The following is a 14,709-nucleotide window of genomic DNA, read 5'->3' on the forward strand; positions in this document are numbered from 1 at the left end:
AATCTTTCTTCCACTTGAATTTTAGGAATGCATTTTCTTCTGAATGAATTCACTTTATTCACAATGCCCTATATGAAAGCAGTTCTAGTTCAAATAAAACTCTTTTAAAAGAGTTAGTATACCTACAATTAAGGTGATTATCATTTTTTTCAGCAATTTGATTACGATGTGTCTTGAAATGATTTTGTCTTGTTTTGGTATGTGCTTTAACCTTCTTGGAGTTTGTTGAAATTCTTGAATCTGTAGCTTTATAGTTTTCATCAAATTTAAAAGATTTTCAGGGATTATTTCAAATTTTTTAGTCCTCATCTTCTCATCCTTCTGGAAATCAATTTACATATATGTTAAACTGATACTGTCCCACAGATTACCAAGGCTTTGTTTTGTTCAGTCTTTTTTCTGTCTATGCTTCACTTTGGATAGTTTCTATCCCTCTGGCTTCAATTTTAATAATATTTTCCTCCACAGTGTCTCATTTGCATTAACTCTAAATAATCAAAAATTATTTTTAGATACTAAACTTTTCATCTGTGAAACTTCTATTTGGTTGTTTTGTTTTCAATTTCTCTCATGTTCACATTTTCCTTTGAATAAACATAGTTATAGTTGTTTTAACATCCTTATTGCTAGTTCCATCATTTCTGCCATTCTGAGTCTGTTTCTATTGGCTGGTTTTCCATTTTAATTACAGGTAACATTTTTCTGCTAAGCATGGCTAGTAATTTATTAAATGTTGGATATTGTTAAGGTTGATTAGTTCAGAGTAGTTTTGAATTCCAACTATTAGAAGTGAGGAGAAATTTTTTCCTAGTTTCTTGGCCAAGTATGTATTTCTCATTCAACAGACTGACAGATTTGCAGGACATTTAAAAGAACTGACAGGTGATATCTAGTTTTGTACTTCTTGCTGTAGGATGTTAATGTTGCTTGAAAATTAGTATATTACTCCTGCACTTGAATTTCATTTTTGCTGTTTTAATCTACATCAACCACACCTGTTTTGAGTTGCTTCCACTATTGCAAATTTAGTAACTGATGTTTTCTCAGATAAACCTTGGTGACATTAGTAAAGTGCTTTATTTTCAGGTAATAAATATCACTTTAAAAAAGTCAAACTGGACCTACTTAACATTGTTTTCATAAGGTACAATAGGTCTGTTGCTAAAGGCAAAAAAAACAAAAACAAAAACAAAAAAAGTTGGCAGTTATTAGAAGAAAGTATTTGTAGTAACTTACTTCTGAAATATTTTCTTTACAGTTTTGAAATCTTTCTTCCACTTGAATTTTAGGAATGCATTTTCTTCTGAATGAATTCACTTTATTCACAATGCCCTATATGAAAGCAGTTCTAGTTCAAATGAAACTCCTTTAAAATAGGCTTCCACATAAAATTCCTTACCTATAGATGTTATAATGAACAATACTATCTGGGTTATTCACTTCAACCAAAGGAGAGTTATGTGGAGTTGATGACTTGTAGACAACTGATAATTTTCGTAACTTACTCTTAAATTTTGAAGTGCTTTTCCTTAGTAATGGTACTTTCTAATTATTTGGTATCAGTATATTTTAGAGCCACTGTTTAAATACAAATGTACATTTTAGTTTCAAGAGTTCTGCAAAAAACATTTACCTTTAGACTTTAAAAAGATTTTTAGAGATCATCTAAAAAAACTTTATTTTACAAATAAAGAAATCAAGGTATTTTACAGGTGAAATTGAAATTCTGTGAACTTAATACCTGAGAAGTATTCTGAAAGCTGTCAATAGAAATGACTACTCTAATATGTGTATCAGAAAAAGCAATGGAAATACAGTAATTATCAAAATTTAACATGCATAAGCATCTCCTGAGGGAGTTTAAAAATTTTATATAACCAGGCCCACCTCCAGAAATACTGATTCACTATGGCTGAAGACTGAAATTTTGTTTTTAACAAGTACCACCAGGTAAGTCTAATGCAGATGGTCTGCAAACCAGTCTGAAAAAAAGGTATAGTGGACTGGAACTGCATTCAGAACTCTAGTACCTGGATCCATTATTTAGTCACTGGGTGACCTTGTATATGTCACTGCCTATACTAATTTAAAAAGGTTATTTTTTCTGTAAGTAACATCTGACTTTCCTGAACAAATATATTCTCTTCTTACTTCCATTAAATAATGTTATGAAATACACTGCATTGTTTTGAATTTTACTTATATGTTCTGCTTTTTTATTCCTATTAGACTGAAAATAATTTGAGGTAGGAATTCCATCTTACCTAATTTTTTTCACAAGCTGTTCTCATTTGATAATCAATTTCATTCTGTTCAATCATTTACTGAATGTTTATTATGAGCCAAGGTCATACAACTAATAAGTAACAGAACTGGGGCTTGAAAATAGCTCTAGTTCATCTGGCTTTACTAACACACTATAGAAGATGTCAAAAATATTTTCCAAATTTAATTAACTGGCTATACTGCCCTAATCACTTTTTAAGTAAGATATTATAGTTTGAAGTAATTAAAATAAATTGTCTAAGATGCCCCCTTTAATATAGTGTCTTTTCTCTGTAGTCTAATAGCAATTTGAATATACCAATTATTACTTATTAGAATAATTTATAATTATCTTTCTACATTTGTTTTCTTCCAATTGTGGATAAATTTGAATCTCTATTACAGATACCAGATAATAAGTGATCAATAATTTTATTGAATGTTCAGTAAACTGAAAAGAATCTAATGATATTTATTAAAAGACAATGCCTAAGAAATCAATTTAAAAGATTGAAGGAAATTACCAATTGATCACTGAGTGTCTTTTCGATCTCTTACTAGATGAAGCTTTCCCTGTTGAAACTGAAATACTGGCATACAGTGACAGATTAAGACACAGGAGTAGATACACTAATCATGGAAAAAGAATTCAGGGGGTAAAAGAGCTATGAATACAGTACTCTAGAGAATACACAACACGAAAGATAATTTTTGTGCCCAAGTGATGTTAAACCAATATACACCAGTAGAGAATGGCGTATCTATTAAATGCCTACCATGTTCCAGGCACCATGCTAGATGCTAATGTACCAAATCTATAATATGCAGGCAGATAATAAAAGCAGATGATAATATAGTATGCTTTTTTATTATTGGCATCAACTAGGACTATACGTGGCATTAAATATCATGCATAGATGGAAAAAAGGATGAAAAAAAGGACAAAGGAGGAGAAATGTGAGCAGCGGTAATTCAGTTCATTAACTATTTGGGTATGTAGTTCAACTATAATTCGAACTATTCTGATTCAAATTCTCTCTAGCTTGTTCATATAAGAGAGCATTAGAAATTGATTTCGTTCATCACTGGGTTGAAAAATATGTTATTATGGAATATTACCATATATATTTAGTGAATTAGGTTCTGATGGTCCCTACTCTTAATAAAAGAGAAAAACTATCTCAAAAAGCTTTACCACTCAATTAATTAAATAATTCTTCAGCATCGCCTCCGTGCCACAGAGAGAACTAAACACTGAGAATACAGGGAATAAAAAGTCACAATTCTTTGCAAAGTTCATGTAACCTTATAGAAGAAGCCAGACATAAGCACAATAATGACATTACGTATTTTTTCTTCAAAGACTGTCATGAAGTGGAATCTTTCATATAGTGTTGGTTTTGGAAGACAAGACCAGTATTTATGTGTTCATCTTTGTTAAAAAAACAAAAAAAAATCCTTGGTATTTTAATGAATCATATTTGTATTTCATTGACTACACTAAAAAAAAAAAGAATCCCATAAACTACTAATTATTCCAGTAATTGATTATACCAATGAAAAAGCTCTCGTTTCTCCCCCACATCTACACTTTCTATTCTCAGTGTGTCCTGTTTCCATACTTAAGCCAGACTGTTTTTTAAACAAATATTTCAGCCCAGATTTTATTCCTTCTGCCTAAAATCCCTTTTAACAAATTTACAGAAAAGGTTATCTACCCTCCAAAGACTATCTCATACAAGTTTCCAAGGTAATGTCACACCCTAATCTGCATGGTAATTACTTCTGCTGTTGTCTTTAATCAACCTCACCTTCTATTTCTCCTGAGCATAAGATACTTGAGGATATCAATCATTTTTCACTCGTCTTGTAAGTCCTGTAGGGTTTTCCATGCAGTAAGTGCTGAATAAATAGTCACTGAACTTAAAATGATCTGATTAATTGTTTGTGCTATATGCAAAAATAATACCTTCACATTGTTTCTGAAATTTAAAAAATCAAACATATTAATGGAAGAGTAAATTAATTTTATTGACTGATGAAAAACTAAAGCAATAAGAAGTATGGATAATAAACAATAATCATTGAGTTCTGTTGGAATTCTATCTTTCTTTTCATTTTAAGCCAAAAGGACAAAAAACTATAGACTGTTAGTGAGCTAATTGTTTTAAGCATTTCTTCAACAAAAAACTGCATAGTTTAGCAGTTGCACAGCATTAAATATATACATTTTTGGAAAACCCTGAAAGTTTTAATTTTTGTGTTGACCTCAAAGGCTAATGGAATCACCTACACTGGTCGTATTCAGAGTTTCTTTTCCCTTTTCTGCCACCCTGTAAAGAAAAATAGGGCAAATTATTTAGGAAATACCATTTTGTGGGCATTTTCACTTAAAAAATACATGAAACCAAAGGCATTTTGAGATTTGAGAAGGAAGCAATTTATTTTTTGAGTCTGTTGCAAATTTGTGCATACTACTAAATTATTGTTACATGGTTATTTTTACGAATGGTTAAGGTAGGTTGTTACTTCTATTTGAATTAGTCTAGACTTAGTAAGATCACCAGTATTTTATTTTTTAGAGCTCATTCAGACTATCCCAGATTGCTTTTAAAATAAAACTTTCAATCATTACTAAAACAATTTATTCCATATGATCAGCAAATTTGGTAATTCAGTTCATTACCCTTTTGGGTAATTCAGTTCATATTAGACATTAGAAATATGATTTTTTCATCACTGCATTGAAATGTAGGTTATACTTTTCATAATGCTCAGTGACAAATATACATCTGTATTTAATGTGCCTGACTGAAACTCCATTTATAATTTTTGACTTCAGACAAGGAAAGAGAAATGCAGCATAAAAGACAAGAAGTATTTTACATTAATTACTTTTAACAGAACATTTTATTCCTTATTCTGATTTTAAAAGTAAATACTTACTGTAGAAATATGGAAAGTACAAAGGTATAAAGAAGAAAATTAAAATCACTCATAACTACTCTACCCTCCATTTTAACCATAAATAATGGTTTGATGTATCTGCCTTACAATAGTTTTCCTCCATTTTTATAAACTATGACAATGGTACCCAAATTAGTTGATCATTAGAACCACTTGAGTAGTAATATTTTTAAAATTCTGATGTCTAGACTATGTCCTAAACCTATTTATTTAAGATTACCAGGTGTGGGCTGAATTATCTGTAATTCAAAAAGTTCTCAAGTTATTCTGACGATCAACCAAGTTTGGGAACTTTGGAAACTTTTCCGTAGAAAGTGGGTTTCTTAAATGGTGGTTTTATCAGGGCACATGACACCTAGGTCCATTTAATAATGTTGGTAGCTTCTCTTGGTTTCTTTCGTCCTTTTTCTGCCTATTACTTCTCTTTTGGTAACCAAATACACTTCTATATCAATCTTCTTTTTTAAAAAATCAACTATAAGAACACTGTGATTTATTCCTGACCAAATAAGTTTTGCAAAAATTCAGAGAAATAAGTATGAAGAGATTATGTGAGACCTGAGATGTATAATGACATGTATTAAACACAATATTTCCTGATAGCAGGAAAACAAAAATAAATTTAAAAAAAATTTTCTACAAGTAGATACCCACTATACATAGGTACCAAAGTTATACAGCTTAAAACACTTACCTTGCCCCTCAACAAGATTAAAAAAAAAAAAAACTTCAAGGATCTTTTTCAAAGCCTCCCAGGCAAATTCTCCTTCCTCAACTGATGAGATAGCAAAGCTGGGGCTAAACAACTTTTATGTTCTCTAGGCCACTAGTGGCTTTCAAACTTTTTTGATTGTGACCTCACATTAGTTAACATATTTTATATCATGACTTAGACACACATACATACAAATATGTATGTGTGTGTACACACATATTGAAACAAAGCACTGATATTTATTACTGTTTCATCCAGAAAAAAAAAAATGCTGAATGCCAGCTTGCAAATGTAGAAAAAATGACAGAATTAGAAAAATCACTATTTTGCAACCACCAAAACAATAACTGCTACAAATAGCATCAATGGATGCTAAACCATTGGGTGAAAAGGATATTAACACAAGCTCAAAATATCACTCCACATATTATTAATTACAAAGGGGTAAATATACCTTAACAATGAAGACATCTAGGAGATATTGCTGTACCCAAGTGGTTAAACTTATATAATTGGACAAATGTCATTATATACCTTCCCTTGACATGATTCAATGGCATGTATGCCACATCATCAATGTAGTACCGAGGATTTTTCTGAAATATTTTAGTTATTGCTGTATATGCCAATATCTAGAATAACCTTAACATCTTCTAAAATGTAAATTATATGACCAATAAAATTATTAATATTTTTGGTGAATAAATTTTGGCCTAAGAGTAGTGCATTATTTGTGATAAATACACTTTCAAAATTATAAAAGCATACCTGATATTTGGCTAATTCTGCTTGTAATACTTTCACTTTAGATCTTTCTTGTTCTAATGCAGCATGAAGTGAAGTCACCTATAACCAAATATTCAATTTAAAAAAAAGACATCTTTTGTCTTTTTAGGCAAATACTCTTAATTCTTAACACGTATTCACAATGATGATTTCTGACTACTGGATGAATGGGCATCAGAGGAGAACGCCTCCCCCACCACCCCAATTTCAATTAGGCATTTTACTCAGCTGTATATTAAAGACAGATAAGACCACAGAATAAGGATAGAAAGGGGAGAAAATCAAGTCCAAGAGCAACATAAGTTTTATCTGCCCTCCCTATCTCTATATTCATAGTCCACATCAACTAAAATATAACCTTATCTTCCCCTATTCTTCAGGACATACACACCTCTCTGACTCAGTAAACAGAATCTTCATTTGTTTGCTATTACATAATAATGAAATATAATTTATATCACTTTCTTGCAGCATTCATGGGCTTTATTTTTGTTTAGTAAAGTTTCATAACTCAAGACTAAAGAACAGCTGAAGAAAACCAGCCTTATTCAGTTTTCCTTACCTGTATAGTTAGCTCATTCTTGATACTTTGAGATTCATCAACTTGCAGAAGTATTTCTGCTTTATCTTTCACTGACAAAAAAGGAGAAAGAGTAATATAATTTTTTTAATCACTCAAATACTTTCACATTACTTTAGTAAACCAAGACATCACTGCAGTCAGGCAAAGATTGTCCTCATGCTTAATGAATGTATTTCTTGACCCAATATAGCTCTTATTTTTCACTGAAAAATGCCAATCATTATCTCCACAGCAGATTTTCTTGGAAAACTAACTTTTCTCTAGTGTTAAAATATTAATTGTGTGTGTGTGTGTGATAAAAAAGTTTTCCCATCTACACTAAAAAGGACAAAGACAGAAAAATAAAAAATAAAAAATAATTCACAAAGGGAGAAAACTTTTTAAATGCCTTGACTAATCTTCAAGATTAAAAAAATGTAGTTTCAGTTTGGTTTGGTTTGTTAAATTGTCAGGGTGAGCATACTATAAGGTCCACTAAAATTATTTTTATCTGACATGTCATACCAATAAAGTATTATCAAATAAATGTAGCTCATATGATCATAACTGATCATATAACATCTGTGGTCTCAGAATTATTCATTTTTCTAGAAGTTTTTCCCTCTTTGGGGAACCAAGAGATCTATATTTTGGCCCCTATGTACCTTAACTTTAAAAATTTCCACATGGCTGACAAACTGCTTTATCCATGGTAATGGCTAATGAATGAAAAACTAACTCCTCAACTTTAAAAACAAACTAGGAGAGATTGAAAAGTAAAACTGTAATATAATTAGTAGAGGAGGAAATGTTTAAATAGAGCACATGATACCAGAGCTCTACCAATATAACACTGTAATTCAAATTTATTTTTCATAGTTTAATATGAAGTGCAATAAGGTATAATGCTGTATCAAGAAACAAATCAGTCTCTCAAGAATCAACTTGATAACTTTTACAAATTATACTTTCTATTCTTCCACTCCAGACTTAAAACACACACACACACACTGAGAACCAGTGATCTTTAATAATTATGTAATATTTTAACTATAGTCAGTTCTCCTCTAATGCTTGTTTCAACAATACTGACATATTAGGGAACAAATTAAACATAATAAGAATTTTGCATTTGCTTAAGCACAATTTTGTGCACACAGATGACTGTACTCACGCACACATCTCAAATATCTACCAGATATCTCAGGTCACTGTGTATTGAGAACCATACAAACTTTAAAGTCATCTATCACTTAACAGTAACACACAAGCTGCAACTCTCTGAAGCCTACTTTTACAAGCAAACTAGGTTATGTTCAACGTAAAGTGCCATAGTATAGTATTTGTGTTTAACCATTTTAACATCTATAAACTGTCACACTGTTTCTATTAGAGTCCCATATTTTTAAAATGTGTCATTGATAAAGTTTTTGAGTGTTGTATACTCCTAACTCCAGTTTCCTCATAAATCTTTTTGTTTTAACTATGTGATTCTGCAGACTGGTGATTTTTAGGAATACATGTTGTACCATAACATAACTGACCATATTTACATTATATTATAAATGCTAGAGTATGTATACTCTAATGTACTGTATTTTTCATGTAACAGTTCTATATAAAATATTTCTATTTGGAATATTTATAGTATGGAGTATGGACACTGATTTTATTTACTGGTAGCCATTTTTAATCCATTATTGAGAGTAAGCTTTTATCAGTTAATTTTCTCACTTTTTACAACTATCTCCTTAAAGAATATTTATTTTTACATATTTAAAAATCATATACCCAATGTCCAATGATACTCTTAATTTCTTCAATTAGGAAGATACTTTGTAAACAATTATTTTATTTTCATAATTTTATTCATTAAGTGATCCACATGAAGCTCAGTAACATGTACAGATCTAAATGAATCTCAGGATATTGATATCTAATTGTTCAAATAATGCCTTTCCTCATTATTCTTTAACTTCCATTTCACTATAGTTAAGCTGTATAATAGCTGTTATAGTTATATTATAAAAAATTTGAAAGTTATAAAATTAACAGGGAAAATTGTTTATTAGACTTAATTTTGTCTATTCAGAAGACTTATTCATTTATTCATGTCTTTATGTCTCTTATGGTTTGTAATTCCTTTGCATAAACTTTACATTAAAAAATTAATGTACTTTTGTTATGAATTGTAAAATTTTCATAGAATTGTCAAGGTGTCACTAGGAAATCAACTGATTTGTGGAGGTTTTCATATAACATCAACTTTACTAATCTTATTACCTCCAATCATTTTTGATTGATTTCTTTAGCTTCCTGCTGGTGACCTATTGCCAAAAGTTTAGAGTGGCAGCAAAAGTATGAAGAGTGGGGGGTCAGAGAGAAGGAAAATCTAAAATGATAATAGGCCTTCTCCTCTAATAATTAAAAAGAATCTCAAGCAAATGTTATTTTTGTTTTCCTGCTAAATTAATCTAATAATTTGTAAGAAATGAAATTTCAAGATTTCTCTTATCTGAATAGTTATAAATCTGTATAATACCTAATGTGCTACAGAGTAACTTATAATAATAAAGTTATCAGCAATAATCCAGTTTGTATCACTCTGGGAAACCTTTCTATTTTGTTGTCAATAAGTCATATATCTTGAAAATTATCTTCAAATATTTTTTAAGATTAACTTTTAATTCTAAAAACACAAAAATCACTTACTTTCACCTTCCTGAAGCATTTTCAATAACTGTGCATTTCTTGCCTTTACTTCTTTATACTTTGCCTAATAGTCAAAGAAAAAAGATTTAATTTTTAAAAAGTAAATGATATAATTAATAATTTACTATTAATTTATGGAGCTATGAATTCTTGGCTTGCTCAAAGACATAAGTTATTATTGAAAGAAACAAGATGGACGAAAATGTATTCAAAATTGTCTACTACTTAAATTCAATCCCTGGTATAATAATAGAAATTAATATTACAGGTGATTGAAAAATAAAGAAGAAAAGATAAAAGTGGAGCAAACTCTGGAAAATATTAAAATTTCCTAAAGCCTTTCTCTTCCCTTCCGCAAATAAAACCCTAATAATTCAAAAGAATTAGGTGAAAACAAAAAGAAAAATGATTCACAGCTCTGTACCAAGACTATTCAGCATTATACTAGAACTTTCTGTATCTGTTTTATATCTGACACTGTCCAATATGTGGCTATTAACTCCTGGAAATGCACCTAGTGTGACTGAGAAAATAAATTTTTAATTTTATTTTAACTTTAAGATACACACACATAGTGGTTGCTAAATTCTACAGCATAGTTCTAGCTATTCAGTTAAGGCTAAATTTACTAATCTCTTGTTATTTCACTAATTACTGTTAAAGTAATTTTTTACTAATATGAATTGTTAATTTACTGAAATATCTTTTAATTCTTTTTCAATTTTTTCCCCAATGACTTAGCTTTTTCTCATACTACATATATGACACAACTGTACATTTGTGAACAAGAGGAACTATGTTCCCACAGTAATGGCCATAATCCAGGGAATTTTCCCCCTACACTGCCTTTATTGAACATATAACATACTCTGAATTACTTATAAATACTTAATACATTAGAAAAAAATACATGTAATACATTATAGAAAAACAAGAAATCAGAGGAACAGATCAGTATAAGAAACTTGTCATTTCTTCCTTCAACATGTACACAGATATGTACAGAAGTTATGAGATTCAAGTCTTTCTCGTAAAACAAAGTTAATGTATTTTAAATTAAGTCCAGCAAAGATGGCTTTTACTAAATACTCTGTCCGGTCAATTGCTAATGATAAATCAGTAATGTAACTGAGTAATACTGCAGATAATACTGAACAGAAGCTGAGCACCACAGTAAATATAAAGGGAGTAGGACCATCTGAGGTTAGAAATGAAGGAGAGAGATGTCAGATAGAAACAAAAATATGAAGGGGAAAACTTTATACAGTCAACTACAAATATATTCACTATGAATACAGAAATATATCCACTGTGAATATAAAACTGTATCTACTATGAAATTCTCACTCTCAGAGTATCAATCAATGTTAATATCTCACCAATCTATCTCTAGCTCAAGTCTTTTTTTGTCCAAGATCCAGATCAGTGTACATGGAGGCATCTCTTATATCAGCCTTAGGGTCTAAAGTCAGCTCATAAAGCAAAAATTGCAAATGAGCAAAATTATCCATGAATATTCTTTATATTGCCTATAAAAATAGCATAGTTTTATATATACAATCCTGAATAGTAAGTAAATGTATCTATAAAAACATAAATGTACAAAATACTAGAACCATACCATTTAGAATAGTAAGTAAATGTATCTACAAAAACATAAATGTACAAAATACTAGCACCATATCATTTATAATAAAGAACATAAATGACATATATGGTGCCCTTACTGGTGTGTTTAATTTCATGAAAAAGAGAGCATTTAAAGTTAAATGCACAAATGTTGTGACTCCACTGTACCCACTTGCATCCTGAACATCGATGCCTGAATCTATTGCCATTTCAAACCCAACATGTCCAAAATGGGGTCTGTTATTTCTACTGCCCAAACCAGTTCAAAATGTGCTCTCGCTCTTACACTCAACACTCAATACCTGTTGTTTTACCAAACTATATTCACTCCAGGCTTCAGCTATGTGCATTACCACCTCACATAACAATTCTCAATTCTCATGTCACTTCACTTCTAAAGACCTTTACAGCCTTCAAATGCTGACCCCAACTAACATTTCCAATCTCCCCTTCTACAATTTCTCATTTCTCTAATGTCAACGACAAGGTATTTCCTATCATTCCCACATCTTTGTATGTGCTGTTTTCTTTACCTGGAAATACCATCTTTTCTGTAAAATCCTTACTAATTTTCAATAGCAGCAACCAATTCATTCCTGTTTCTGTGCTTCTGGAGCTCTCAGGCAAATCTCACTTATAAAGACTACACTGTACTGCAATTATTTACATGTTTATCTTCACTATTAGACTATATAAAAATATTAGACCATAAAAATAAATTTTATCAACATTCGAATTTTATGTCATTAATGAAAGCATTTAAAAACCTAAATAGCAAATGGTTGGAGGGGGTGGGTGAAAAAGGTGAAGGGATTATGAAGTATAAATTAGTAGTTACATAATAGTCATGGGGATGTGCAGTACAGCACAGGGAAAATAGTTAATAATATTCTAACGGCTATGTAGAGTACCAGGTAGGTACTAGAGTAATTCACTTTGTAAATTATATAAATGTCAGACCATTGTGCTGTACACCTGAAACTAATATAAAATTTTTTAAAAACCTAAACAGCAGAAACATTATTCTCTCAACCAAACATTCATTACACATATTTACATTGGAGAAAAATAGAAAATATGCAAATTAGTAGTTTACGACAATAAATAAGCACAAACCTCCCACTGAGTGATCACATTTTTCAGCTTCTGGATTTCTGCATCCTTCCTTTCAAGTTCCAACTTTAGTCTTTCAATTCTTCCATCTTTCAAAACTACTTCCTGAAGAGAGAAAAACACTATTTTAGAACTAAGATAGTCTGCTGATTCTGCTTTAGAATATTTTTTTGTGTAAGTTTAAGAGGAAAAAAATCCCCATTTTCCCAATTTTAGTTCACTTTCTACAGCAACCTTAAACTACTGACTTTATTTCCACTTCTCCTCAATGATATATTTGCAGTTATGTATAATGTAAGCAAATAAGACATTTATGATTAATCTCAAACTACAAACAATATCAGGGCTTTGAAATATTTCTATGCAGAAACATATTAAAAGTGCTCTATGACAAGCTGTTATTAGTCTATCTTTAAAACCCAAAAGATTTGTCTACAGCCATGCCACCCTGAACAAGCCCGATATCGTCTGATCTCAGAAGCTAAGCAGGGTCAGGCCTTGTTAGTACTTGGATGGGAGACCACCTAGGAAGACCAGGTGCTGTAGGCATTAAATAAAAAATAAGGGACTGTAAGCTGACAAGGTCCTTGCAATCTGTGCGGTCAACCAAGGGTTGCCTCGCCTAAAACAAAAACAAAAACAAAAACAAAAACAAAAAGATTTGAAAACTTATGAGAAAACAAACACAAAATAAATAATAAAGAACAAAAATAGTTTTTCTCCATATTAGCAATTAGCAGGAAGAAGATATAACTAGAAAAACCATTTCCTCCCAATAGCAATAAAAAATACCTCTAAGATTAAAATTTAGAAATTTTCAGGATCTATAATGAAAATTACAAAATATTGAAAAGAGATATAAAACAAAGTTTATTTGTAGACAGGAAGACTAAATATTACTTTGTACATTCAATAAAATTTCAATTGAAATTCTGATAGGATTTTGTACTATCAGCAAGACAGTCAAAACTTCATCTGGGAGAATATAGGATGGAAACAAATAAAAAGTTAATGTAATGAAGAGGAATCTGCCTAACAAATAATTGTGTACTACACAGCAAAAATAAATAAAATAGCATGGTCAAGGCACATAGGTTGACAGAGCAATGTACCAGAAAAGAAAGTCCAAAGAGAGATTAAAGATGTAAGAATTTATTGTAATATATTGTATTTTTAAAAAGTGAGAAAAGGCTGAATTACAGAATAATGGTATGTTATAGGACAAATAGAAAAATTTGGAAAAATTTAACTTGGAAAAATCAAGTTAAATCCCTGCCATCTTGCAACATATACTAAAATAAACTTAAATGTAAAAAATCAACCCAAAGTCATACTTCTGATAGTAGTATAATCGGTTCTATTTACTTAATGATTAATGTGGTAATATTAACTTATTCTAAAATTATTAACTGAGTACCTAACTGCTAGGTGCTGGGTATAAAATGGTGACCAGATTCTTGCCCTCATGAGACTTGTCTGATACACAAGGCAGATGTAACATAAAGAAATGCTACAATTAGAAACCAAAGTTTAAACTACCAAGAAAAGAAGCATAGTGATATAAAGGGAATAACATGAATTACTCCCTCATGGATCAGGGAAGTTCTCTCTGAAGCAGATACACTTAAAATGAACTTTGAGTGATGAGTAGGAATTAGCTAAGTAAAAAGTGGAGGTAAGAGCTTTCCAGGTAGAAAAAAAAACCAGTATGTTTAAAGGTTCTGAGGCAGGAAAGAGCCTAGAAAATTTGAAGAAAAAGAGGCCAGTATGGTTGGAACTTAGTGGGAAAATAGAACAAGAGATTTTGAAAAAACAGGTAGAGGCCTGATTTTGGAGGGCCTTATAGGCTATAACAATGGTCTGCATATAATTCTGAGTAAAATAGAAAACAGTAAAGGATTCTGAGCAGGACTATAAGTCTTACGTTAGATCTATGTTTTTAAAGGATGATTTTGGGTGA

General features: G+C 30.7%; 1 protein-coding gene and 1 pseudogene across 3 annotated transcripts in view; one reads left to right on the plus strand and one right to left on the minus strand.

The window, feature by feature from the left end:
* Nucleotides 1–4,271: 4,271 nt before the first annotated feature.
* GKAP1 (G kinase anchoring protein 1) overlaps nt 4,272–14,709 on the minus strand; it is a 64,481-nt gene continuing 54,043 nt past the window's right edge. For 2 of the 3 annotated variants that reach the window (XM_011372047.2, XM_011372046.2), the window contains 5 exons: nt 12,753–12,854; nt 10,008–10,071; nt 7,296–7,366; nt 6,716–6,793; nt 4,272–4,598 (listed from right to left, as the gene is read on the minus strand). In XM_011372047.2, coding sequence (XP_011370349.1) covers nt 4,551–4,598; nt 6,716–6,793; nt 7,296–7,366; nt 10,008–10,071; nt 12,753–12,854 — 363 coding nt within the window. In that variant the 3' untranslated portion in view covers nt 4,272–4,550. The remainder of the gene's footprint in view (nt 4,599–6,715; nt 6,794–7,295; nt 7,367–10,007; nt 10,072–12,752; nt 12,855–14,709) is intronic. The other variant, XM_023537772.1, reaches the window with a different exon arrangement.
* Nucleotides 13,180–13,298, plus strand: LOC111746723 (annotated as a pseudogene).

The sequence above is a fragment of the Pteropus vampyrus genome, unplaced genomic scaffold, assembly GCF_000151845.1.
Source record: "Pteropus vampyrus isolate Shadow unplaced genomic scaffold, Pvam_2.0 Scaffold199, whole genome shotgun sequence".
Taxonomy (NCBI): Eukaryota; Metazoa; Chordata; class Mammalia; order Chiroptera; family Pteropodidae; genus Pteropus; species Pteropus vampyrus.